Source organism: Apium graveolens, chromosome 2 (assembly GCF_009905375.1).
Source record: "Apium graveolens cultivar Ventura chromosome 2, ASM990537v1, whole genome shotgun sequence".
In the NCBI taxonomy this organism is placed as follows: Eukaryota; Viridiplantae; Streptophyta; class Magnoliopsida; order Apiales; family Apiaceae; genus Apium; species Apium graveolens.
In genome coordinates this window covers 11954175-11978715 of record NC_133648.1, presented here as the reverse complement: position 1 = coordinate 11978715, position 24541 = coordinate 11954175, and the positions used below count along the sequence as shown (strand labels likewise).

The window sequence follows — 24541 nt, the reverse complement described above, 5'->3', positions numbered from 1 at the left end:
CACCCAAAGGTACTTGTTATATAGATGTTGACACTCTTACAAGCACCCCCTTGGAGATGCTCTAAGTTGTATACCAAGTTTAATTGCTTTGTCAATCAAAACCAAATTCTCTTTACGGGTCTGAATTTTCTTGAAAATTAAGGTATTTCTTTAAATTAGTGCCAAAACAGGATTATGATAAACATAATTATTAGGCCTTTTTGATTAAAAGTGCACTCCATTGCTTAGCAAAAAAAAGTGCACTCCATTAGTTATTTACTATTAGGTTGTGTTAATGGAATGGGAAAGTTAAAATATATATATCAAGAAGGCGAGCATGTACAAGAGTACGGTGAATGAAAATGAATAAGCAAAAAATTGGGGTGAAATAAATGATATGGCATTACTAACTTAATAATTTAGAGAAATATTATTATTAGAATTTACGTAAATGCATGTGAGTTCATTCATTATTAATTAATTTATTTTATTTAAAAACTTATAAGGGCGATGAGGTAGTTAAGAGTTTATTGTTATTTATTTATCGGTGTCCCTGATGGAATCTTTGAATATACTTGCAAAAGGGATATAAATTAAATTATTAAAAGAACATTACCATTAGTTGAGCTCCCCTGTAAAAAGAAAAAAAGCAAAAGCGATTTACCTGCTCTCTTTCTCTACGCACGTACATTTATTTATCCATGGTGGAGAATCTAATATTTAAATTACAAAGTGGAGCTGGGTGCCATGCATACCACTGCCCTGATGTAGACCGTGAATTTGGAGATAAAACTCTAGATAGTGGGAGCAGAAATAAACCAGTTCCAATCGTAAGGATCGATTATATTTATGATTTTAAAAATCCTCGATTTAAAAATTTATTTTCCATTAATTTTTTGTATATTATAAGATCGATCCGATTCAAGTAACTTGTATGTGTTTTCTTGATCGGTATATTGTAAATAAATTATTATATATAATATAATATTTTATTTAAATTTAAATAATTATAAATTAATAATATATATATATATATATTAATTTATAAATTATTAATAAATTAATAATATTAGAAATACATATAATTTAAATATAAAATATATCCGATTATTACTTCGATTAATCCCCGTTTTTCTAAGTAATTCTAAATCGGTACCTCGACCGATCTATTCCACTTACTGATTTGTATAACATTGTGATCGATATTATAGAAAACAATTAACAAATGTTGTAAAAATATAAATGATGTTACCTCTGTTCGATTTTACACGGATTCATTTTTAAATAAAATTTGTACATTGTCACACATTCATTTATACATTCAAAGCAAAAGTTGTAGATATAATTATCTGAAATTATCCCTATATTTTCTATTTTCATGTTTTTAAAGCTTACGTGGATTCTGAGTTTTCAATGTACTAATTAAGGATATTCATATTATTTCAAAAAAAAAATTAAGGATATTCATATGAAAAATATATATCTAACTAACAATATTTTGATATTGAGCAACTTAACGAAGGGAGCACTCCTATTAGTTGTAATTGTTTGTTACAGTCTGAATGCATGAAATCCGAGCCCTTATAGATTAATAATTTATGGCCACTCAACCTGAACAAAGTTTAAAAATGCTTATTTTATGACCTGAGACAAAACAAACAAACCTACATGAAGGTCAACCTTGATTGGCGTGCATTCTCTCTCTATATATAGTTAATCACACATAACCAAATCTCTACCCTATTTTTGCTCTCAGTATACGGAACTATGCTCTAAGATGTTTCTAATTATTACTGTTATTATGTGTGCACTCGCTGTAAGTACAAAGAAGCAACATCAGTTTATCTTACAGCGAGTCTCATATAATAGCAACAATTATTAGAAATTATGGTGAAAAATTATTCGTTTCACTTTGCAGGTAGTATGATCAAGATTATGCAAAAAATCTAAGTACCATTTTCGAGTTTGATGGCATTGTGTTCTTGTACATTGATATTTTTGTTCATGTTTGCAGATATTTTGATTTTTGAACATGCTTCGATTTTTACGAAGTAATAGTATATCTTCGTCAACTCAATTCTCCGGGACTGATCGAAGGATTGAAATATCTGATACTCGCAGGTCTCTGCCAAATTAGGACGTGCAAGGAGCCCAAGGAAGTGTTACCTACTTGTTAGTCACCATATCTGCACATACAAATTTACGACAATTTGCAAGGTCGATAAATAGTTATATTAGTTAACATACACGGCATTCCAATATAAAGCAGGCCTTCACTTGAGCATTGACTAGAAAGCAAAGAATGACCCCTCTGCAAGGAATGGAGAAACTTCAGCAGATTCTGAAAGCAGGCACAAATCACCTCCGCCAGCAAATTCTGCAGCAATGTTTTACATCTCAACTGTTTGTCAAGCAACTAGAGAGTTGGTTGCTTCCGTGAAATACTTTCATCGTCTCCCTGCTTTTAGTTTCCCTGTACCGGATTCTTGATCTCATCAGAAGACCTAGTTTACATTCTTGTTCCTATGTATTTATACTAATTCCTGTAGGTAACTTTCGACTAATCGGTTATCAAGTTAAATGAAGTTATACACATACCTTAGCTGTGGGCTGGACTTAAGTTCTGTCCTGTTCTTGCATATGAAATGTGATCCTTGGACAACAAAACTCTAGATTGTGATCAGAATATATCAAACTAACATATATATTTCTTATTTTTAAATGAATGCATTTGTAAATAAAAATGAAAAATATAGTTGTAAGTTAAATAAACTTCCATGCATTGACAAGTTAAGTTGAGCAAAAATCTGTAATATTTGAACTATAAATCTAGATGCATATTAACATTTAAGTGAAGACCGTTTACAGATAAGGATGCAGCAAGGGCCAGGGAGTTCCCTGTTTGCTTAATAAGGAATAGTGTAAACTGCATTCTTGAAAGCTCTACAAATTGACAGATGAAAATACATAGCAGACCAACCTCAGCTTCTTCAGTTATCCTTTTCAACCATTCCCATGTCCTTTTCATCGACAACGTTCGTGTTTACACATAGATTCCTTAAACTTTTACTTAATCATCCTAATCATGCAACTCGGACAGCTAGATATATATAGCTTTCGTTTATCAGGCTCTAAACAAAAAAAGATAGACACTTAAGTTCCTCGTTAATATGACATATATTACAAAGATTGTCTTTGACATCACTCAAAACTCACAAGTTGCTCTTCCAACAACAGTTGGTCCAAACTACACCTAGTTTGAAGCTTAATACTAGCATATTTGGTTTCTTCAAATTCACAAAATAATACTGCATGTATAAATTTATTATTATTATTCATGCATCACCTTGAAGGTAAAGCACCAGTTCTCTATAAATACATATGCAACTTCAAGAAATTTAATTCAAACAAAACACAATATCTATCTATTAGCCTATCTCACAATACAAAAACCAGTGACCAGGTTCTGACAATGGGGATTCCTTTAACATTTTCTCGAGGAATTCTTCATTTCTCATTGTCATTATGGTGCTTCCTTCTTCCTTTGGCCTCTGCAAGCAATGCAGGCGCCATAACTAGGCACTACGAGTTCAATGTAAGTTTCTTCTCATAGTGACGATATTGTCACTGACCTCAGACATTTTTTTATAAAAAGAATAATTATTCTCCTTGTGATATTTCCTTTCTATTCTTAACAATTAACATACAACATTATGTATTATTTTTCTGCAAATAGATTAAGCTGCAAAATGTGACGCGGCTCTGCCACACCAAGAGCATTGTTACAGTAAATGGAAAATTTCCAGGCCCTCGGATTGTTGCTAGAGAGGGTGATCGCCTACTCATTAAAGTCATTAATCATGTTCCAAACAATGTCTCTATCCACTGGTATATACAACACATGTCTTGTAAGTTAACCTCATATAAAACTTTATTCGGTAAGCTTAACTAATGTAAAATGCTACATTTATAAATGGAACAGGCATGGAATTCGACAGCTTAGAAGCGGCTGGGCAGATGGACCTGCATATATAACACAGTGCCCTATACAAAGCGGCCAGAGCTACGTGTATAACTACACCATTGTTGGGCAAAGAGGAACTCTGTTTTGGCATGCTCATATTTCATGGCTAAGATCAACTCTTTATGGCCCTCTTATTATTCTTTCCAAGCTCAATGTGCCTTACCCATTCCCCAATCCCCATAAGGAAGTTCCCATCATATTTGGTACCTATGATCAATTAGTATTAAAGCTTATGCAAGTTCTAGCACAGTTACTTGTAAATTTACATGAGAAGCTTACATCTCTTCATTTGTAGGAGAGTGGTTCAATGCTGATACTGAAGCCATTATAACCCAAGCTCTACAAACTGGTGGAGGTCCTAATGTTTCGGATGCATATACATTTAATGGACTTCCTGGACCTTTGTACAACTGCTCCTCAAAAGGTACTCACAGAATATATTAGCACGAATGTTACATGATGCCTTCGAAGAAAAGCATTATATGCATTGATATAAGAACCAAACAAAAATTCTCAAAAAAATTTATGTGTTTAATTCTATTTAGCTTCATCTGCAGACACATTCAAGTTAAAGGTGAAGCCAGGAAAAACATATCTCCTCCGATTTATCAATGCTGCACTCAATGATGAACTATTTTTTGGCATCGCAAACCATAGTCTTACAGTAGTTGAAGCAGACGCGATTTATGTGAAACCATTTGAGACCGGGACAATTCTACTTGCCCCTGGACAAACAACAAATGTTCTTTTAAAGACCAAACCTAATTATCCAAAAGCTTCTTTTCTCATGACAGCTAGACCTTATGTTACCGGTTCTGGAACATTTGACAACTCCACAGTTGCCGGAGTTCTTGAGTATGAAGGATCTTCTCATCTTTCAATGAAGAAACTTCCACTTTTCAAACCAACCTTACCTTCTCTTAATGACACCTCTTTTGCCACTAAGTTTTCCAAGAAACTTCGTAGTTTAGCCACAGCTCGATTTCCCGCTAATGTGCCTCAGAAAGTTGACAAACAATTTTTCTTTACAGTTGGCCTTGGAACAAGCCCTTGAGGGCTCAAAAACCAAACTTGCCAAGGTCCAAATGGAACCAGATTTGCAGCTTCCATTAATAACATTTCATTCATACTGCCAACAACATCTCTACTTCAATCTCACTTTTTTGGCCAATCAAACGGTGTTTATAAACCTAATTTCCCAGTCAGTCCTTTGCAGTGGTTTAACTATACTGGAAACCCTCCAAATAATACTTTAGTGAGCAATGGTACTAAACTTATGGTTTTGCCTTTCAACACAAGCGTAGAGCTAGTCATGCAGGATACAAGCATACTAGGTGCAGAAAGTCATCCACTTCATCTCCATGGCTTCAATTTCTTTGTTGTTGGACAAGGTTTTGGGAACTACAATCCAAATGTAGACCCCCAGAACTTCAATCTTGTCGATCCTGTTGAACGTAACACTGTTGGCGTGCCCTCTGGTGGATGGGTTGCTATACGTTTCCAAGCCGATAACCCAGGTAAGCTAATTGAAAATTAATAAGTATAGAAACATAACTGTGTTGATTCACTACTGTTAGAAACATCATTCAACCATGTTTATTGATCTACAGGAGTGTGGTTTATGCATTGTCATCTGGAGGTCCACACAAGCTGGGGTTTGAAGATGGCATGGCTTGTTTTAGATGGAAAGCTTCCAAATCAAAAATTGCTACCACCTCCAGCAGATCTTCCCAAATGTTAGTTTCAAGAAGTGTACTGATGAGATTTTATTCCTTATTTCTTGTTTTCCATGTTTTGAGTTTTTTGACATTGTTGTCTTTGGCCTTATCAGTGTATGTGAATAGTTAATAACTGCGAGATGCTGAATTACCTTCTTTTTTTTTTCTCATTTCCTGTAACATTCAAAAACTGGGCATGTTTATGGAAGAGAATACTATAATTTACGATGCTATTTAGTTTATATTTATATAGACAGTGACAGTCAGTTAAATAATATATTTCGAATATAACATTATTCAAAGTTGAGCCAGTTCATATTTTCCCCAAACATCATGAACGCGAGAGGTGCAGAAGGTTGACAAACCCAGGCAATCTCCTGTGTGCCGATAGCTAATGCATACAAACTCATCTTTTTATCGTGCTTTGGCAATGCCACTGCTACAAATTTACTTCGACATGTTATATATGATCAAAACTACGTAATATGTCTAATAGCATATCAACCTCCATAGCAGGAATCCCGATTTCCATAGAACCTCTTTTCTGATATGCAGGCTCAATTTAATGTACAACGCACGTCTTCAAGGCACATTTTACGAAAGAACATAAAAGTTAGAGTAATCATAAGACTTCACATATGATCTGACAAAATACACATACTTCCTGAAAAATGATACATAGTCATACATATGGGGGACCTTCTAAACGAATATAGTCATACATGATACCCTGAAAAGGACTCACACACCTCGGCTGTGTTAAATACATGGTATTTTCACCTTGCAACAATCGATTTCCTGGTAAATCCACATTGTACATCCAGTACAGCCCATGAATCCCATGTCTAGCAATCGCATTGTCCCTCCCGATCAGTCTTGTTGTAAATAGTGGGCGAATGGTGTTGGGGTCATTGATTCGAATCTACATATGAAGTTGAAAGGTAAGCGCACAATCAGTGAGAACAAACCTACATTAAGCAAAATTAGCTATTTACCTGCAATTCTGCAAGAGCTGCGGCTGCCAGTGCCACTCTTAGCTTGTATACTCCTTTTTGATCAACGCTGTCCAGTTTGAATTTGATTTGCCAAGCTGTTCCTTGATGAGTACCATCTTCTTTTCTCCTGAATAGCGAGAAAGCTTGTTACAAATTGAAGAATGATGAATTCTCCGAACCCCCCTAGCCAGACACTAGTTTCTCAAGTTTAGAGCAGTTGCTTAGATAACCGTCTGGTGATCTTAAGACGCATCAGGGATACTGGAATGGAATTATTTTTATTTGAATATATAGTATCGGACTTTTTTCACTTTCCTTTTCCTGCTTTAGAAGTACCGGAGTAATCTCACCACGTAACTCTTCCGGAATCAACCCAAAGCGCGATACACAATAAATGTGAACGAACTTATCTATTGGAACATATAATTCTATGAAACGTACCTGGTTACATGAGCAAAGAACCAATCTTTCCGATAATCACTCTCACCAATTGTATACACCAAGTCTCCATTTGGATATAACTCTGCATATTTCTCCCATAACCCGTACTGCCTAAACCTGCCAATAGTATAGACTAGCAAACTTAATTTCATCATCCCAAAAAGAATCTTCCCCACGACCAGGCATAGCTTACATAAATATTAGAGAATAGAGTGCAGTTAATTTTTTATAGTCCACTTCAATACAACAATTTCCAATTATAAAAATACTTGGCTCTTAGCTAATAGCTTGTATAAAAAACCTTTTCATTATTTATTTTTCTATCACGAGTCCCTCCAATAAAATCTTAGAACTCAAATTCAATGACAATTGCTAAATATACTATAAGTTTTCTAATATAATCAAAGCTATAAAATGTAATAGAGGCACTATAATGATAGTCAATTTGGTATAAGTGACAAGACCACAAGTTGCATTATTCCGAATGTTTGTAATGGAATTTGAATAAATATGAGCTTCTACCTGTCAGTATGATTAAACAAAACTCTGTTTACATGCTCTGGATTTGTGTCAGGAATATAAAATTCTGCAGCCGAACGATCAGGGATTCCAATTTCCCATAGTGTCGGTCCATCTCGTGGAGGCTCAAACACGAGATTCTCCTTTATAATATGACAACCTGATTTGCATATCAAACAAAACCAACCACAATTTTTTTTGATGAACATGCAAAAAATTATCATCAAAGACAAGTCTAGAACTTAGACCTGGGGTTATAGTAACCAAAGCATCACTTTTGTAGTCTCCAAGAAATCCTGGGACCCAAGCATACAAATTATAGTCACCAGGACGTATGTTGTTAATCGAGAAGCAGCCCATCTCATCTGCTCTTGTCCAAAACTGGTAGTCCTGATTAAAATACAACGTAGATTCTTTGCTTCAGAATCTATTTAAACATGTGAATAACTATTTTTTACTACTGCTTGATATTGTTACAACATGTGGTTTGTTATCAATATCTCGTTACATTAAAGTGTGATGGAATAGCCAAATTGGTGAGTCTTTTACTCTGTGATCCCAGGTTTCTAGGTTCGATTCTCGCTCATCCAAGATTTATCTCATAATATTTATAAAGCTTTATCTCACTAACAAAAATAAAATAAAATTTGAGGTCCTCAAAACTATTTGAGGACTACCGTAGTTTTTGCCTGTTCCAATTTTACCCTTGTTCCTTTAAATAAAAAACAGACCGACTGCTGACCAAAAAAAAAGACTGACTGTAACCCTCATTTTAGAAACACGGACAACAGAGAAATATAGCATAGAGAAACACGGACATAGTTGGATCATCAAGCTTTGATTTGGGAAAAAATTTGACCTAAAGTTGTTGTAATGGTAAGTTTAAAATTAAATATCTCTACTGTGTAATATTTTTGTTAATTGAATGTAATTTCATTGATTTGTTTGTGGATTGGTGTGTGCAAAGTGGTAAACAATATGAAAGAGGAAATGGGGGCGGGAAAGAGGATCTTTGCTTCCTTATTGCAACCGGAATCTAGCACATGTTTGACTTTGGGTATTGCTGAAGAGGCCATAGCTCTAGATAGACCTAATTAGGAGGTGAACAAAAAATTCAAATGAAAAAGAAACTGCGTAACTTGATGAAACTTGCTAACAATAGATCATATATAAAAATATATGTTTCTAAACAAAGATATACATGTATATGTTAATTTGTGTTAAAATAAATTAATTAGTTCAATTAAAATTACAAATGGCCGTGTCCAATTCGAAGTGTCTTGATTTTGGAATTCGAAGAATCTGACACTGGGATCCATGATCACGGTCAGATCCTTCCAAAAGGGTCTGGCATCACAGACACTCCTATCATCTGTCCTCATGTGGATTTGAGTGGTGTTAAGCACTTGATGGTTCTAGGCCTAAATTATCTACAAGATGCAATTAGACTATTAATATATTGCAGACATGCATTTGTTTACACTTTCTCTTCATAATTTGATAAACTATTTCATTTCAGGAAATGTATTCTTGTGAAGAAAGAAGCTTTAATACATTTTAATTTCACCAAAGGATATTTCCGAAGATAATTTGACTTGTGACAGGTGTTAAAGATACTTCGTTAAAATTTGGAAATCAAAATATATAGGTCCTTATATATTACCTTGCATTCTCTCTGCCAAGAACCAATATCTCCTGGTCTAGCTAATCCCACATACGCACCATTAGCTGGTATAAGATCAGCGTTAAGATAACTGAGAGGTCAATAGAAAAAAGTTAAGATTAAAAAATAATGAGGTTAATGTAATGAGAAATCAGTCAAGAATAACTAAGAGATAAGCAGATACCTGTCCTTAACTAATAGTCTACCACTGACATTACCACGTTTATCAGATGAAGGAAAGTCGTCAGATGCTGGAAAATTATAGGGCCAACTTTGAACTTCAATCATCATCTAGTAAGAACAAGAAATATCAATACCCATCTATTTATAATATATAGAAACATTGAATTGAGAAATTAATAATATCGACATAAGTGGCTAATTATTTTTTTGGCAAACGACCTGGTTTTTTGCATCATCCCAAAGTGTTCGCGGATCATTTCCATTCATCGCGGAATTGAGATAAATGAATACCGGACCAAAAACTTTCTTCCAGTACTCCCCCTGTCCGATTTTGGGGCACAAGTCGTCACCAGCATAGTGACCACTAAGAAATACCTGGGTAAACTTTAAATTCTCAGAAAAACATTATGACCAAATTTTCAAATGAGATTGTCAATTTTCTTTTCTTCATTAAAGATCTAAAAACAGAAGCTGAAGCGATACAGTTTATGTTCTAAACTCACTGCTAGACAAGTGGGCCCCACGTGTGAAGTGAGGTTCTGCTTAACAGGTCCACCTGATCTAAACTCGTCACTGGGTGTAATTTGCCAGAACCCCACAGGTGGCGCCATAGATATCCATCCATGGACCTTAAGATTTTCGTTCTCACAAGAATATTGGTATTTATCATCTACCTGCACATTATTACATTAAACATCAAATTAAAGGCTTGGTGTAAAAACCATCTTCTTGGTGAGCTAATATGTTATTTGTTAAGGATTTGTTTATGTATGAATTCATTGCCGGTCCTTTAAAATGAAAGTCTATTAAATATCTTGATGAAATTTACAAATGTGCATGACGGAGTAATTTCTTTTGCGAAAGCTAGGATGATGCAAACCAATTCATTTGGAATTAGCTTAATAATGATGGGTAAAGCCATATATCAGTGTCAAATCTGTAAATGGTTGGCCTCATTAATACAGTTTGTTGGTGGGATACCCGTTCATATATCCTACAATAGAAAATTGTAAAAATTAAATACTTCATTTCACGTTCTTTCTAGTATGCTTCTCTCAACTATGTGCTCAACTGGACACCCCTTCCGATATCCCATGTTTAACACTTAGCAATTTGCAGAGCAAAGGTGATTTAACTACATTAATCCCTAAAGAAGAACAAATGACTCTAGAACAGTCAGAATAATTTTTCTCGATAATAAAAATAAATTTAAGCATTTGATGCTCTAAAACTAGAGATATAAAAACAAAGTGGTGAAAGAAAAGTGACCTCTCCATTTAGCTGAGGATTTACTGGATTGACTAATCGGACGGCTTCTGCATAGGCAAGGGGTTGACTTCTCCTCGGTAAACGATCATCCGGCAGAGGCATCCATCTTTGCCTATTATCGTCCACAGCCATATACTGAAACCTGTTCATTTAAGTAAGCAGTAGCTCCTAAAAAAGGACTTCATGTGCCATAAAATGTAGTGGTAAACTGGCGCTAATTAGTAATTATATTTAAAATAAAATTAATAACATGGCTGGCCTAAGGACATTAAACAAAAATTTAGGAAAGCTTCAGACTCACAACTTCCACATGGGGTCTACATACTTCATATTCAATTTAAATATCCTTATGCGGTACTTATTCCAACAAGCAATAGATCACAAAATGGAATAAGTGGTAATTCTTATCCTTTGGCATTTGAAGACCAATATTACTACTAATAGTTACTCCCCTGTCCAGAAGGTTGAGTACCATTTTGAATTGATAATAATTGGAAAAATCACTATTCTTTCAAGTCAAGCAGGACAGTTTAGGCTAACATAGAGATGCACAAAAGGCCCGCCGCGCTCGGGCTTTATCCACTTAAATTTACACTTACATATTTTTAAAGACTACCACTTTTAACACACAAATTTTATACTACTTTGCTTAGATTATTAAACATAAAATTTCTAACTAGTCGTTACTGTTATTTAATATCAGATAGATAATTACTCATTACTGTAATTTAACATCTTTACTTGTCTTTTCTTAGTTTGAATGCAATTCTGGTTTCACCAATGCTGAAGGCAGGCCAGTCCTCTGATCCCAAGTGTTCATAAATGGCATAAGTGTAGAAGCCGGAACAACCACGCAGCAATACAAACCTATCATAGAAATATGTTGTAAACTCGATAATTATGCTAGTAACAGAAACAATTTCATGGTATGATTAAAGATAAAACCTTTTGTCAATATGTATGGGAGCAAGCTTCCCCAGGAGAGAAGGATCCCATGGTCTTGAGAATGAAACCTCAACTTGGTCTTCAGTTTCCACGATAACATTAAATTTTGTAGCTTTAAATCTGTAAAAGAAATGATTTTAGTCTATACAATAGCAGTAAAAAACAAATAATAGCATAAATACAATATTGTACAGTTATGTATACATATACACAGGGTGGCCACATACACTTCAAATGTTCCACCCTTCTTTGTTCCGTCAAGCGCATTCCAAACAATATCCCAGTACCTACAGGTAACACAATGATTATGCTGCTATGTCATTTTATCAACTTCTATAAAATTATAAGAAAATGCAACATCAACAATTACCCTCGATTATCTTCTTTATTAAGAACCTCAAGTAAATTGTCAACACCGTTATATCGTATTCCAGTGACTATCCCATCCGGATTAGATAGTGTGACTTGGAGGATCCCATTATCAATCACCACCTGTAATTATACAAAAAAACACACACTAGTTTTACTTGTATGGATGAACATCTGATATAACGAACCAGGATTTATATCAACATTAAGATTATCGACTTCCTACAGTCTCTAACACCCTCAACTTGTACAAATGGTTGCAATATACAAAAATGATCAAAGAGATCATGATAAAAAAAAATTAAAAAGATCAAACAGAAGTTTCGTAGAAAAAACAGGAATGCGATTACATCGATATCAGGTATTAGTAACTAATGCCAAAAAATCATGTAAACAGAACTGACATTGTATAAGTGTGTACATTTATCCAAAAAAACACATACATATATAGCGATGATTTAAAGTTACACATACATGGTTTCCCTGGATGAACAATCTGACCCCATAGGGCGGCATTGATCCTTGATCTTCTGCGGAAAAAAAACACATTGTGAACTAACTACATCTGAAGATAATATAGAACAATTCTACTTCCTTTTCCTAATCAAACGTCTAGTACTAATTTCCACATGCAACATATATTTACTTTACTGAATTACGGAGAAAGAATATAATTATTTTCTTGGTTAAGGTTACATCATCCAATTATTTACGAACAATGCAATCAAGATTTTGGAACCTGGTGTAACTAGGTACCAAGAGAACCTCAAGACTGCAGACATTGTGATAATCGTACGGAATAAAATTGTTTATTATATAATTCTAACAAAATTCAGTTCAACTGTTTCATAGGCTAGAAGCCTAGAATGCTGAAAGAATTCTAAATTTGCATATTATTTTACGCTAAAATTACACAAACTGATAGGGTGTGAGCTATTCATAACAAATCACTAAAATTACTTTGTATCACATTGATCATTTCACAGTGTCGCATTTATAATTTGCGGAATTAATAGGAGTTTACCTGTAGTACATCACGATAAAACTTGTAATTAAATTTTAGCGGAATTAAATTTTTTAAAACCCGGCTTGTTTAAAAAACAGTGAATATATTATTTTAGCTATCAGTTTAGATAAATAATTAATGGAGTTATGTGTTGATACTGAATAACATTTTCTACTATGGATCGATAGGCACACAATAATAAGGTATTAGGTTGCATTTTATAATCGGTCATTATTCATAAAAATATCCACAATGACAAGTTGTAAAAGTTATGAAGATTTTAATATCGGGTTTTCTAGGACACACAGTAAGCACTAACTCTCACGAGTTTGGTGCATTTTAATTGGTACTTTAATCATAAATATTGATGGACCCCTGCATTTACAACAAATCCACCGATCAAAATATACCAAACTCACGAGAGTTAGTGGTCATTGTGGACCGTTTTAATATTTAGAACATTTTAATATTTAGAATATGCTCGTACGCAGCGGTAGAAAGGCCGATACTTTACTAAATATATGAGAAAAGGCCAAAGGGAAATTACCTGTGCTTGAACTTCCACGGGTAAAAAGCTTTTTTACAGCAGATTTAATTTTGTGGCGACTTGACATGAAAATGAATTATCATAAAATTCAGGTAATTCACCGATAATCTGTATATATATAGATATAATAAGTGTGTGTATTTTTGCAATTTTAATGGAATGACTTTGAAAATTGTGAAGAAAGAAGGTGTCGGGGGCTTTAAAGATGGAGAAAGTGAAAATCGCGACCACGGTAGGTATAACGGAGGTAATGATGAGATGGTGTTTGCAAATGCAGATACGCGTCCACACTTCAGAAATTAATTATTGTTGTAATATACTATCTTTAATAATATTAGAAGGGGCTGCTAAATTTAAGAGGGAAATAATGAATCGGAGGGAGATAGAAAGCATGTATTAGAATGTTCGGTGCAAGTTTTACATTCACCAAGTCCATGTATTTATAGCCAAGGTGAAGAACAAAAACAATTAATGTATTATCAAAATTTTTACTTCTAAAGTTTAGCCCTACTATTACAATATTTGACCACATGGCAAATCAATTCACAACCCTCCCCTTTGATTGTCATTGTGGTATGGATCATAGACTACCTCGTTAAAACATTGTCAAAGAAAAAGCCAGTGGGATAAAAACTTTGACGAAAGAAAAAGAGTACAATCTCCCCTTGGAAAAACTAATCATTCTCTGAATTTTGTTGAAACAAATTTTTGAGTCGACGCATTCCAATGTTCTGTCGTAATTTCTCAAAGGTTGAATTCGGTAATGATTTCGTGAATAAATCAGCAAGGTTGTCACATGACCGAATTTGTTGTACATCAATTTCACCATTCTTTTGAAACTCATGAGTGTAGAAGAATTTTGGTGAAATGTGCTTCGTCCTGTCTCCTTTGATATATCCTTCCTTGAGTTGATCAATGCATGCAGTGTTATCCTCAAACATAATGGTAGGACTTCTAGTGATGTCTGGTAATCCACAAGATTCCCGAATATTCTTGATGATAGATCGCAACCAAACACATTCTCTATTGGCTTCATGAATTGCAATGAGTTTTGAGTGATTTGTTGAGGTTGTCACCGTAGTTTGCTTCGTGGATTTCCAGGAAATGGTTGTACCGCAATATGTAAATACATATCCAGTTTGTGATTTACCAAAATGAGGATCTGACAAATATCCAGCGTGTGCATATCCAATCAACTGAGATGTTGATTTTTTCGGGAAGAATAATCCAAAGTCTGTTGTTTCACGAAGATAACAAAATATATGTTTGATCCCATTCTAATGTCTGTACATCGGAGCATAGCTAATTCTAGCCAATAAATTCACAGCAAATGCAATATATGGCCTTGTATTATTTGCAAGATACATAAGTGCACCAAGATATGGGATTTCAGGACCAAGAACCTCTTCATCGTCTTCTCGTGGTCGAAATGGATCGTTATCAGGCTCTAAAGATCTAACCACCATTGGAGTAGTTAATGGATGAGATTTATCCATGTAAAATCTGTCCAAAACCTTTTTTGTATATGTGGATTGGTGGAGGAAAATTCATGTTGACAAGTGCTCGACTTGTATCCCAAGACAATATTTTGTTCTTCCAAGATCTTTCATTTCAAACTCTGTTTTTAAGTATATGACAACATTATTAACCTCCGTAGCTGTTCCTACAAGATTTAAATCATCCACATATACAACAATAATCACAAAACCAGATTGTGATTTTTTGATAAAAATACATGGAGAAATTCGGTTACTAATATACCCATTCTTTTGTAAATAACGACTTAGTCTGTTATACCACATACGACCAGATTGTTTCAGCCCATACAATGATCGTTGAAGTTTAATGGAGTATATATGACGAGGTTTCTTGAACTCATCCATTTTTAACCTTTTTGGGGGTTTTATAAAAATTTCACTATCAAGTGAACCATATAGGTATGCAGTAACGACGTCCATAAGACGTGTTTCCAATTTTTCTATAGATGTCATACCTAATATAAAACGAAAAGTAATTCCATCCATCACTGACGAGTATGTCTCTTGATAATCAATTCCAGGCCTTTGAGAAAACCCCTGTGCTACAAATCGGGCTTTATATCTCATAATTTCATTCTTTTCATTTCGTTTTCTTATGAATACCCATTTATTCCCAATAGGGTTCACACCGATTGGTGTTTGGACAACAGGTTCAAATACTTCTCTTTTACGCAATGAATTTAATTCTGTTTGGATTGCGTCTTTCCATTTTGGCCAGTCTTTTCTTCGACGACATTCATCCACACTTTGTGGTTCAGGATCAGAATTTATGTCTACATCCAATGTTGCGAAATACACAAATACATAATCGATTATAGCTTTACTTCGATCCCATAATTTCATATCATGCACATAATTTATTGAAATTTCGTGATTGTTTAATCCCGTATCTTCAGGGACTGGAATCTCTTCAGGAGATAATACCACTTCAGGGGTATTTGCTTCTTCTGGAGCATGTGCCACTTCAGGGGCAATTTTCTTTATTTTTCTTTTTCGTGGTGCAACATCTTTTGCACCGACCGGTCTACCACGCTTCAGGCGTGGCTTTGATTCTGTAACCAATTCTTTTGTATCTGATTTTTGAATTGGTATATCTATTCTAGCTGGAGTATTTACTGCAGGTATATGAGATTTAGTTATATTTCTAGAATCGTTAAATGCGTCAGGCATTTGGTTTGCGATATTTTGCATATGAATAATTCTTTTAACTTCAAATTCGCATTGACCGGTACGTGGATCTAGAAAATATAATCCTGATGCATTCCATGTTATGTCAGGATTAACTTTATTTGAATGTTTATCTCCCCCTAAGGGAGGAAACATAGACTCGTCAAAATGACAATCTGCATATCTTGCGGTAAATAAGTCTCCGGTTAGAGGCTCCAGATATCTAATTATAGATGTGGAATCAAAACCAACGTAGATACACACTCTTCTTGGAGCTCCCATCTTCGATCTTTGTGGTGGAGCAATCGGTACATATACAGCACTTCCGAAAATTTTGAAGTGAGAAATATTAGGAACTTGACCAAGTACCAGTTATAGCGGAGAATGTTGGTTGTAGGAAGTTGGTCTAATCCTAATAATATTAGCAGTGTGAAGTATTGTGTGACCCCAAATAGATGTAGGTAATTTTTCTTTCATCAACAACGGTCTTGCAATAAGTTGGAGTCTTTTGATAAAGGACTCGGCTAACCCATTTTGTGTATGTACATGAGGAACTGGGTGTTCAACTGAGATTCCTACAAACATGCAATAGTCGACAAAAGTTACAGATGTGAATTCGCCGGCATTATCTAAACGAATTGACTTAATGCAATGATCTGGGAATTGAGCTCGTAATTTGATTATTTGGGCAAGTAATTTTGCAAAAGCATCATTACGAGTTGAGAGAAGACAAACATAAGACCATCTAGTTGAGGCATCGATTAATACCATGAAGTACCTAAATGGGCCAGATGATGGGTGTATAGGTCCACATATGTCGCCTTGGATCCTTTCTAGAAAAGTTGGGTTTTCAAGCTGAACTTTAGTAGGGGATGGTCGAGTAATCAATTTTCCTAAAGATCATGCTGAACATGGAAGGTCATTGTTGGAAAGAACTTTAAAATCTTTAAGAGGATGACCAATAGAATTCTCTATAATACGACGCATTATAGAGACGCCAGGATGACCTAATCTTTCATGCCAAAGTGTAAAAGATTTTGGATCTATGAATTTGGAAGCAATGACATTGTGTAACTCAATAGTTCTAATTTTCATCATATATAATCCTAAGGAAAGTAAGTGAAACTTTTCTAAGATTTTCTTGTTTGTAGAATTAGCGGAAGTAATAAGAAGATATTCTCTATCAGCCTCAGAGGTAGTTTCGATGTAAAAATCATTGAGTCGGATATCTTTAAAACTAAGAAGATTTCTAGTAGACTTACTAGAATATAATGCATCTGGAATGTGTATATGAATACTATTAGGGAGGATAAAACTAGCTTTTCCAAAACCTTCGATTATATTAGAAACGCCGGAAATCGTTCCGACTTGAGCTTCGGTTTTGGTTATTTGGGTAAAATATTTTCGATTCTGTAGAATCGTATGAGTTGTACCACAATCAGCAATGCATATATCTTCAGAATCCATTTTGTATATAATTAAGAAACATGATTTATTTGATAAGAACATAACACACTACATAGTTCAAACAAAATAAAGCACACAATACACACTACTATAGTAATTATATGAAACTAATCTTCAGCCTCCCATATGGGAGTTTCGCTAGGTTCATTCGGACCATTAATGCTTATTCCTCCATTTGTGATTCTCGGAAAATCATCTATGTTATTGTTGGCGAAATTTGTTTCTACCATTTTCTCTTTTGATTTTTGTGAAGATTGGTATAGCTTAACAAGATGATATGGGGCATGACAATTACGTGTCCAGTGCCCATCCATGCCGCACCTATAGCAAACATTTTCAGTTTTTCCTCCTCGTGGTGCCTTTCTTTTACTCTGTGATTCAGATTGCCACTTCCGCTGACCAGAGTTGTTATATGGACGAAAATGCCCGTGGCTCCGACCTCGTCCACGGTACCGCCTTTGGCCCCGTCCACCTCTATACCATTTTCCACGTACATTCTGCTGGAATGACATGTTATTTACTTCAGGTAATGGGGCAGATCCTGTTAGACGGGATTGATGATTCTTAATCACCAATTCATGATTCTGTTCAACAACGAGAAGAGTTGATAGAAGATCCCCGAACTTAGTAAATTTGCGCTCCATGTACATCTCTGCTAAGTTGATATTGTTGGGGTGAAAAGTTGATAGTGTTTTATCGATTTTTCTTTTTTCCGTAACTTTCTCACCACACATAATAAGCGTAGAACTTATTTTGAACAAAGCAGAGCTATATGCTCGAACACTCTTAAAATCCTGAAGTCTTTAATTAGCCCAATCATTTTCAGCTGCAGGTAGATAAACTAGTTTATGGTGATCGAACCTATCCTTTAGATTTTCCCATAAAATAAAGGGATCCTCGACTTCTAAGTACTCAGATTTTAAATCTTCATGCATGTGGTGTTGGAGAAAAATTATAGAGGTAAAGTTTTCTTCGGCTGTGGATTTATTTTCTGCCTTTATTGTATCGCTTAATTTCTTTGAACCCAAGTGCAACTTTACATCTTGTACCCATGATAAATAATTATCGCCAGAAATGTCCAAGGCAACGAACGACAAGCTTGTAATATTTGTCATACTAAATCTGAATTAACATGAAAATTATTAAATTTTAATTCATCAATGTAAATATTACATAAAATCCTAGTTAATCGGGTGCGTTAACAAGTACGCAATAATCAATGTATATATCATTATTATCATTGATATTATAAACAGATCTATATATAAAATGACAAATGGAATTTCACCCGCCATACGGACGTCTGCGTATGCAGGTTATCTCCGACCAATAATAACTTAAAGTGGACAATCCTGCATAAGTTAGTTAGGGGCAAAAAAAATTATTATCCGATAAGTATGCAATTTATAAATTAAGGTTCCCACTATACTTCGGTATTACCCAAAATTAAATGGTACCGTAAAATAATTTTAATAGGCGGTGCTCCGGCCATATATATTTAAATTATTAGTGGAGGGTGTAACCACGTCTACTCCGGTTATATATATTTGAATTATATGTAGAGGGTGTAACCACGTCTACTCATATATATGTATATTTAAATTAAAATTATACCTTCTCAGTTTCGGCAGGGCTTCGTGCTGATAACGTGTTGTAATATACTCCCTCTGTTTCATTTTATTTATCTCTTGACTTTTCTGCACACATCTCAAGATGCATTGACCGCATAGTAAAAATTATTATTTTTAAAATTTTCTTTTTGTAAATAAAAGTTTAAGTTATATATTTTTATTCAGGAAAAAAAATTAAAAATTATTATTTTAAGTATGCGGTCAAAGCACTTAGAAATGAGTGCATAAAAGTCAAACGACTATTAAAATGAAACAGAGGGAGTACTAGCTTTAATAATATTAGAAGATTTACTAAATCTAAGAGAGAAAGAATGAATCGGATGGAGATAAAAATCATGTATTAGGATGTTTGGTGCAAGTTTTACATTCACCAATGCCATGTATTTATAGCCAAGGTGAAGAACAAAAGCAATCAATGTATTATCAAAATTTCTACTCCTAAAGTTTAGCCCTACTATTACAATATTTGACCACATGGCAAATCAATTCACAACAATTATCGATTTTTTCGGGTGCACACGCTAATTACCCCCAACTTGCACAAAATGATGTATTCAATTGAATTTTAAAAGATTTTTAAGTAATTTTGAAAATTATTGGGTATTTAATTTAGATTTAAAATAATTCTTTAAAATTTGAAAACATTCAACAAGAATTGGGAAAAAATTAAAATCTAATAAAATTTGAATATATTCAATTTAAATTTAAAAATTAAATCAAAATTTGGTGTATTCGATTTGAATTTTAAAAAATGCATCAAAATATGATGGTATTCAAAATTCCATCGATTTTATGTTTTTTTATTTTGATTAATTTGCTGAAACATTTTTAATATTTTGAAATCTCTTCAAAATAGATGAGATTTTGATAGATTTCTAAAAAAATTCACAAAATATGCAATACTCAACAAAATTTTTAAATCAACTCCATCAAAATTCGCGAACAATTAAAATCAACAATTTTTTTTAAAATCCATAAATTATTAACAATCTTTTAAAATTTAAAATAAATACACCCCCAAATTTTCATCAAGCAAAATAAGTCAATTTTATATTTTTTAGTACTTATCATGTGCCCACGTAAAAAAACCCATTAATCATTAAGAAAGTCCTTTATTTTTAAAACAAATTTGTAGCAGAATTCTGGAAAATTCGGTTCGCATCCATATAATTCAATTTTTCCGAATTTTATTAAATTGGGCATAGGCAAAATTGAAAATTCAGTCTAATATTTGATCAAAATAAATTTCATATTTTTCAAATATTATTTTAAATTTAATTTTGATATAAAATATTAAATTCTAAAAAATTTTCACTTTCAATTTTTATTTTATATTATTAATTTTAAAATTTATAACTCTCTTAATTAAATTTAAGTATATATTCGAAACTAATTGTTAAATAAATTAATATAATCATAAAATATTGGTATTAATGCTATAGAATGAAAATTGAAATTGAAATTACTAATATTATTTGAAAATTTAAAATTTAATTTTTAAAATTATTTGAAAAATATGAATTTATTTCGGTTAAATATTTTGCTAAATTTTCGATTTTGCTCCTTCCCAATTTAATAAAATTCTAAAAAGGAATCATAGCCAAAGTTGAAGTTTTGGGTGTAAGCTGAATTTTCCAAAATTCTCATCAAAATTTATTTTTAAAACGAAGTATGAGTGTGAAAAGTGCATTCAAACTCTTAATAATAAAATATGTTTAAAATTGTTGAAATAATATCAAATCAGAATTTATAATTTCTTTTCTTTATTTCTTTTTTTCCTTTTTGCAGATAATAAAGAGGAAATAGTTATCTCAAACATTGGTTTGGAACTTTTCGAAAATGTTGGACTCTTTTGTTCTGAATATGAGCTGGGCTGAATCTGGGATGAGCTAAGAACCCTAGACCGCGCTTGAAACATTTTTTTTCAGAATAAAATTAATGAAAATTTATTAGAGGAATTCTAAAAAATAATAACTTTTTTTTACAATTTTATTATTTTTTACAAAAATAAAGTGCAACCAAAATCAATTAGATATGCAACTAATTGTATCTAGTTTTTTATCTCCTTTGAGGTTGTTGGGAATTGCAGAAACGGTCAAGGTTACAACTTGCTTGCATAAAGTTACAAAAAAACGTTATTTGCAAAAAAAATATGAAAAATAGTATTTTGCAAATAAAAAAAAATTGAATTTTTATAAAAAATGATAGTATTTTTGCAGAAATCTTTTTGGACTTAGGTATTTTTCATAAAGAAAACCCAATTTACTAATAGAAATTTATTGTTTTATTAGTGTTAGAAAAATTACGAGGTAAACGAGTCACAAATTGCGCTACAATATCTTTTTAAATTGCAAATACCGAACTGTTTTCCCTATTTTTTTAGAATTTTTAACTTTTTTTTGCTAAACTAGATTTTCCAAATATAAACAATAATGCACTTCTTTGTACTCCAAACTTATATCTTCATTTTCAAAAACCAAATTTAAAGTTCTTAAAAATCCATACTTATATTTTCATTTTGGAGTATTACATTATTTGAAGTTCTGAAAAATCCAAACTTATATCTTCTTTTTCAAAAACCAAATCAATATATTCCTAAACTTTGCTAGCAAATAAAAAACCAAATTATACTAAATACCCTCCCATCCAATAAAAATTATACTACTCTATATTCATTTTGGTAAATATACTTTCAGTTATGGATAGTTCAACTTTAAATGGGTTACCCATGGTCCATTTTGCATATAGAACTATAGACTCATGGATTATCCATCTTTTACCCATTTATTAACCATACTAAGACTAAATTAGGTATATTTTGAATTTTAAACATCTTATCTAAGGAAATTGATAATGTTTAAAAAGATTTGCATGATTTTCTCACATCTGGTTAAATCTCTATGTCAATAATAATCTTTAGTTTCCCTATTGGTTATGTTTTGAATTTCAAATTCCTCATCAAAATAATCATTAATTAATATCTTCCTTAATTTTTGCTTTTATTTGAAGTAGATAGATATATACAGATATAAACACGTGCCTAATTTTCATGAGATGAATGAATCAATTTTCTTATTTACATAAATTTCTAATTTCTGAATCCCATTCTTCTCTCTCTTTTTGCAGGTTATACGTGCTCTAAGGTTAGTAATTATGTTCATCTTCTCAATCTCTGTTTTTCATGATTTTAGTATTGTTTTTTATATTGATTATATATGTTCATATACTTATTATTTACTTATATTTATATTGATTTTGGCAGGAGATGATGATGTGTTGATAAAACTTAGAGTATATGTGTGTCTAACCTATTTTTTGATTAATGATGCATGATTTTTTAACCTATGCCTAAATACATAGCACATGATTTTTTGATCGTGGTGAATTAAGTGTATTTGTGTCTAATCTCTTATTAGTATTGTTATTTGTGTAGATTTTATATGTTTATATATTTATTTTTTACTTATATTTGTTTTTGTTTTGGCAGGAGATGATGGTGTGCTGATAAAGTTTAAAGCAGTGTTTATAAAATTATGATGAATTATGTGTATGTGTGTCTAACCTATTTTTTGATCAATTATGCATGAATATAAAGAAATTGTTACAAACACTCAATGACGCGGATGAAGAACCACTTGAGCATATGCCAGACTACGAGCAATTTGTTTCTGGTGCTGTTTTCTGTACTTGACTTAACTTTGTAAAGATTTTTGCAATGCCCAATTTATTAATATCTATAGTTTCGTGTTCTATTCAGATGACAATGAAGATGCATCAGATCCTCATTGTATGTTGTAATATAAGTTGCTCATTTGTATTAATGTTTAGCTTGTCTAACAATTCCATATTAATTTGATTTTATGAATGTTACAGTAAACATTCATCGAGGCGAATGTTTATCTGATGAAGAAAGTGATGAACCAAATCCAGGTATAAATTCTTTTTAATGTTGGTTACTTATTTCTATAAATAATTAAGCAGATCACAAGTTATCATCTTATTGTCATAAAAAATCACAGATTTGTGGAGTGGATAAATGGACCTTGAACCACCGTCCAAAATTTGCCAGAAGTGTAATGCTAGAATGTGGAATGAGAAAAGGAACAATAAGTCTTCCATGAACACTACCAGCAAACTTGCAAAAAAAGGTGGAGATTTTTTAAGAATTTGTTGCAAAAGGTGGATTGCTCTGATTCATTGTTTTGGATTATTATAATTTTTTTGCTTCCAATATGACTGTACAATTTTTGTAGTTTAGTAGCATTTTCCTGCAAAATTCTGCTACAATTTTTGAGCAGATTTTAGCAGTAGATTTTGCATTTATCTGCACCAAACATGTACCATTTTTCTGCAATTTTTTTAGTAGATTTCTGTAACTGTTTCCTGCATATTCAAGCAGCAAATTTGGTATGTTTTTGCAGCACATTACAATAGAATTTATATGCAGATTGTTGTACCAAATAATTCAATTTTCTGCAGCGATTTTTTCCACCAGATTTTGTACTTTTCTGCACTATTCTTTACCGAATTATTTAGTATTCTACTGCAATTTTTATGCAGTTTGTATTTGAGATCCCGCTTGCAGATTTCTGTAACTGTTTCATGCATATTCAAGCAACAAATTTGGTATTTTTTGCAGCGTATTACAATAGAATTTATCTGCAGATTGTTGCACCAAATAATTCAGTTTTCTACAACAAATTTTTCACCAGATTTTGTACTTTTTTGTATCCATTTTCTGCAATATTCTACTGCATTTCTTCTGCATTTTGTATTTGAGATCCCGCTCTTTCTGCATAGCATCGCGGGTTTTTTGTCTATCTTAATAAATCAATCTATTTGTGGTTATTGACAAGTTCTAATCAGCTAATGATCAATGTATTGGGTGTATTTGTTAATAAATTTCTTTGATTAATACGTATTTAGTGCACAAAGGTACGATGTTTTCACTAATATTTTTGCTATGTATATATGGATGTAGCTAAATATGTTGTTTCCCTGTAGATTAAAAGTTACGCTCTTGGGACCTGACTTGCAATCCTATAACACCAGTTCAGACCTCACACTCTACAATGACTAA

At 32.9% G+C, this 24541-nt stretch overlaps 4 protein-coding genes across 4 annotated transcripts; 2 read left to right on the top strand and 2 right to left on the bottom strand.

Annotated features, from left to right (window-relative positions):
- The first annotated feature begins 3164 nt into the window (after window positions 1-3164).
- Window positions 3165-5949, top strand: LOC141706962 (laccase-17-like). Its single transcript, XM_074509877.1, has 6 exons — window positions 3165-3574; window positions 3716-3867; window positions 3962-4206; window positions 4299-4427; window positions 4561-5520; window positions 5614-5949. Exons 1-5 carry the CDS (start codon window positions 3317-3319, stop codon window positions 5055-5057), a joined length of 1281 nt encoding a protein of 426 aa, XP_074365978.1. The 5' UTR covers window positions 3165-3316; the 3' UTR covers window positions 5058-5520; window positions 5614-5949.
- On the top strand, window positions 5280-5744 carry LOC141685473 (laccase-17-like). The gene is made up of 2 exons (XM_074490571.1): window positions 5280-5520; window positions 5614-5744. Exons 1-2 carry the CDS (start codon window positions 5280-5282, stop codon window positions 5742-5744), a joined length of 372 nt encoding a protein of 123 aa, XP_074346672.1.
- Window positions 5950-6365: 416 nt separating the features above from the next.
- LOC141706961 (uncharacterized) lies at window positions 6366-14019 on the bottom strand. The gene is made up of 16 exons (XM_074509876.1): window positions 13659-14019; window positions 12580-12635; window positions 12107-12228; window positions 11964-12023; window positions 11737-11856; window positions 11533-11658; window positions 10792-10933; window positions 10026-10196; window positions 9742-9897; window positions 9524-9630; window positions 9340-9430; window positions 7925-8066; window positions 7680-7836; window positions 7158-7274; window positions 6717-6843; window positions 6366-6643 (listed from the first exon to the last, which is right to left on the bottom strand). The coding sequence occupies exons 1-16, from the start codon at window positions 13723-13725 to the stop codon at window positions 6404-6406; spliced, it is 2001 nt and encodes a 666-aa protein (XP_074365977.1). The 5' UTR covers window positions 13726-14019; the 3' UTR covers window positions 6366-6403.
- A 3918-nt stretch (window positions 14020-17937) lies between these two features.
- On the bottom strand, window positions 17938-18480 carry LOC141685463 (uncharacterized). The gene has a single exon (XM_074490562.1). It carries the CDS (start codon window positions 18478-18480, stop codon window positions 17938-17940), a length of 543 nt encoding a protein of 180 aa, XP_074346663.1.
- Window positions 18481-24541: the final 6061 nt, after the last annotated feature.

What these genes read in the sequence shown, in the direction of transcription:
- LOC141706962 (XM_074509877.1), top strand. Translation starts at nt 3,317, where the DNA reads ATGCATCACCTTGAAGGTAAAGCACCAGTTCTCTATAAATACATATGC. An exon ending in CTAGGCACTACGAGTTCAAT is followed by an intron (nt 3,575 to 3,715) that starts GTAAGTTTCTTC and finishes TTCTGCAAATAG; the next exon opens with ATTAAGCTGCAAAATGTGAC. An exon ending in GGAAGTTCCCATCATATTTG is followed by an intron (nt 4,207 to 4,298) that starts GTACCTATGATC and finishes CTTCATTTGTAG; the next exon opens with GAGAGTGGTTCAATGCTGAT.
- LOC141685473 (XM_074490571.1), top strand. Translation starts at nt 5,280, where the DNA reads ATGGTTTTGCCTTTCAACACAAGCGTAGAGCTAGTCATGCAGGATACA. An exon ending in TTTCCAAGCCGATAACCCAG is followed by an intron (nt 5,521 to 5,613) that starts GTAAGCTAATTG and finishes ATTGATCTACAG; the next exon opens with GAGTGTGGTTTATGCATTGT.
- LOC141706961 (XM_074509876.1), bottom strand. Translation starts at nt 13,725, where the DNA reads ATGTCAAGTCGCCACAAAATTAAATCTGCTGTAAAAAAGCTTTTTACC. An exon ending in TGGGGCCCACTTGTCTAGCA is followed by an intron (nt 9,898 to 10,025) that starts GTGAGTTTAGAA and finishes AAGTTTACCCAG; the next exon opens with GTATTTCTTAGTGGTCACTA. An exon ending in CAGCTCTTGCAGAATTGCAG is followed by an intron (nt 6,644 to 6,716) that starts GTAAATAGCTAA and finishes CTTCATATGTAG; the next exon opens with ATTCGAATCAATGACCCCAA.
- LOC141685463 (XM_074490562.1), bottom strand. Translation starts at nt 18,480, where the DNA reads ATGTACATGGAGCGCAAATTTACTAAGTTCGGGGATCTTCTATCAACT.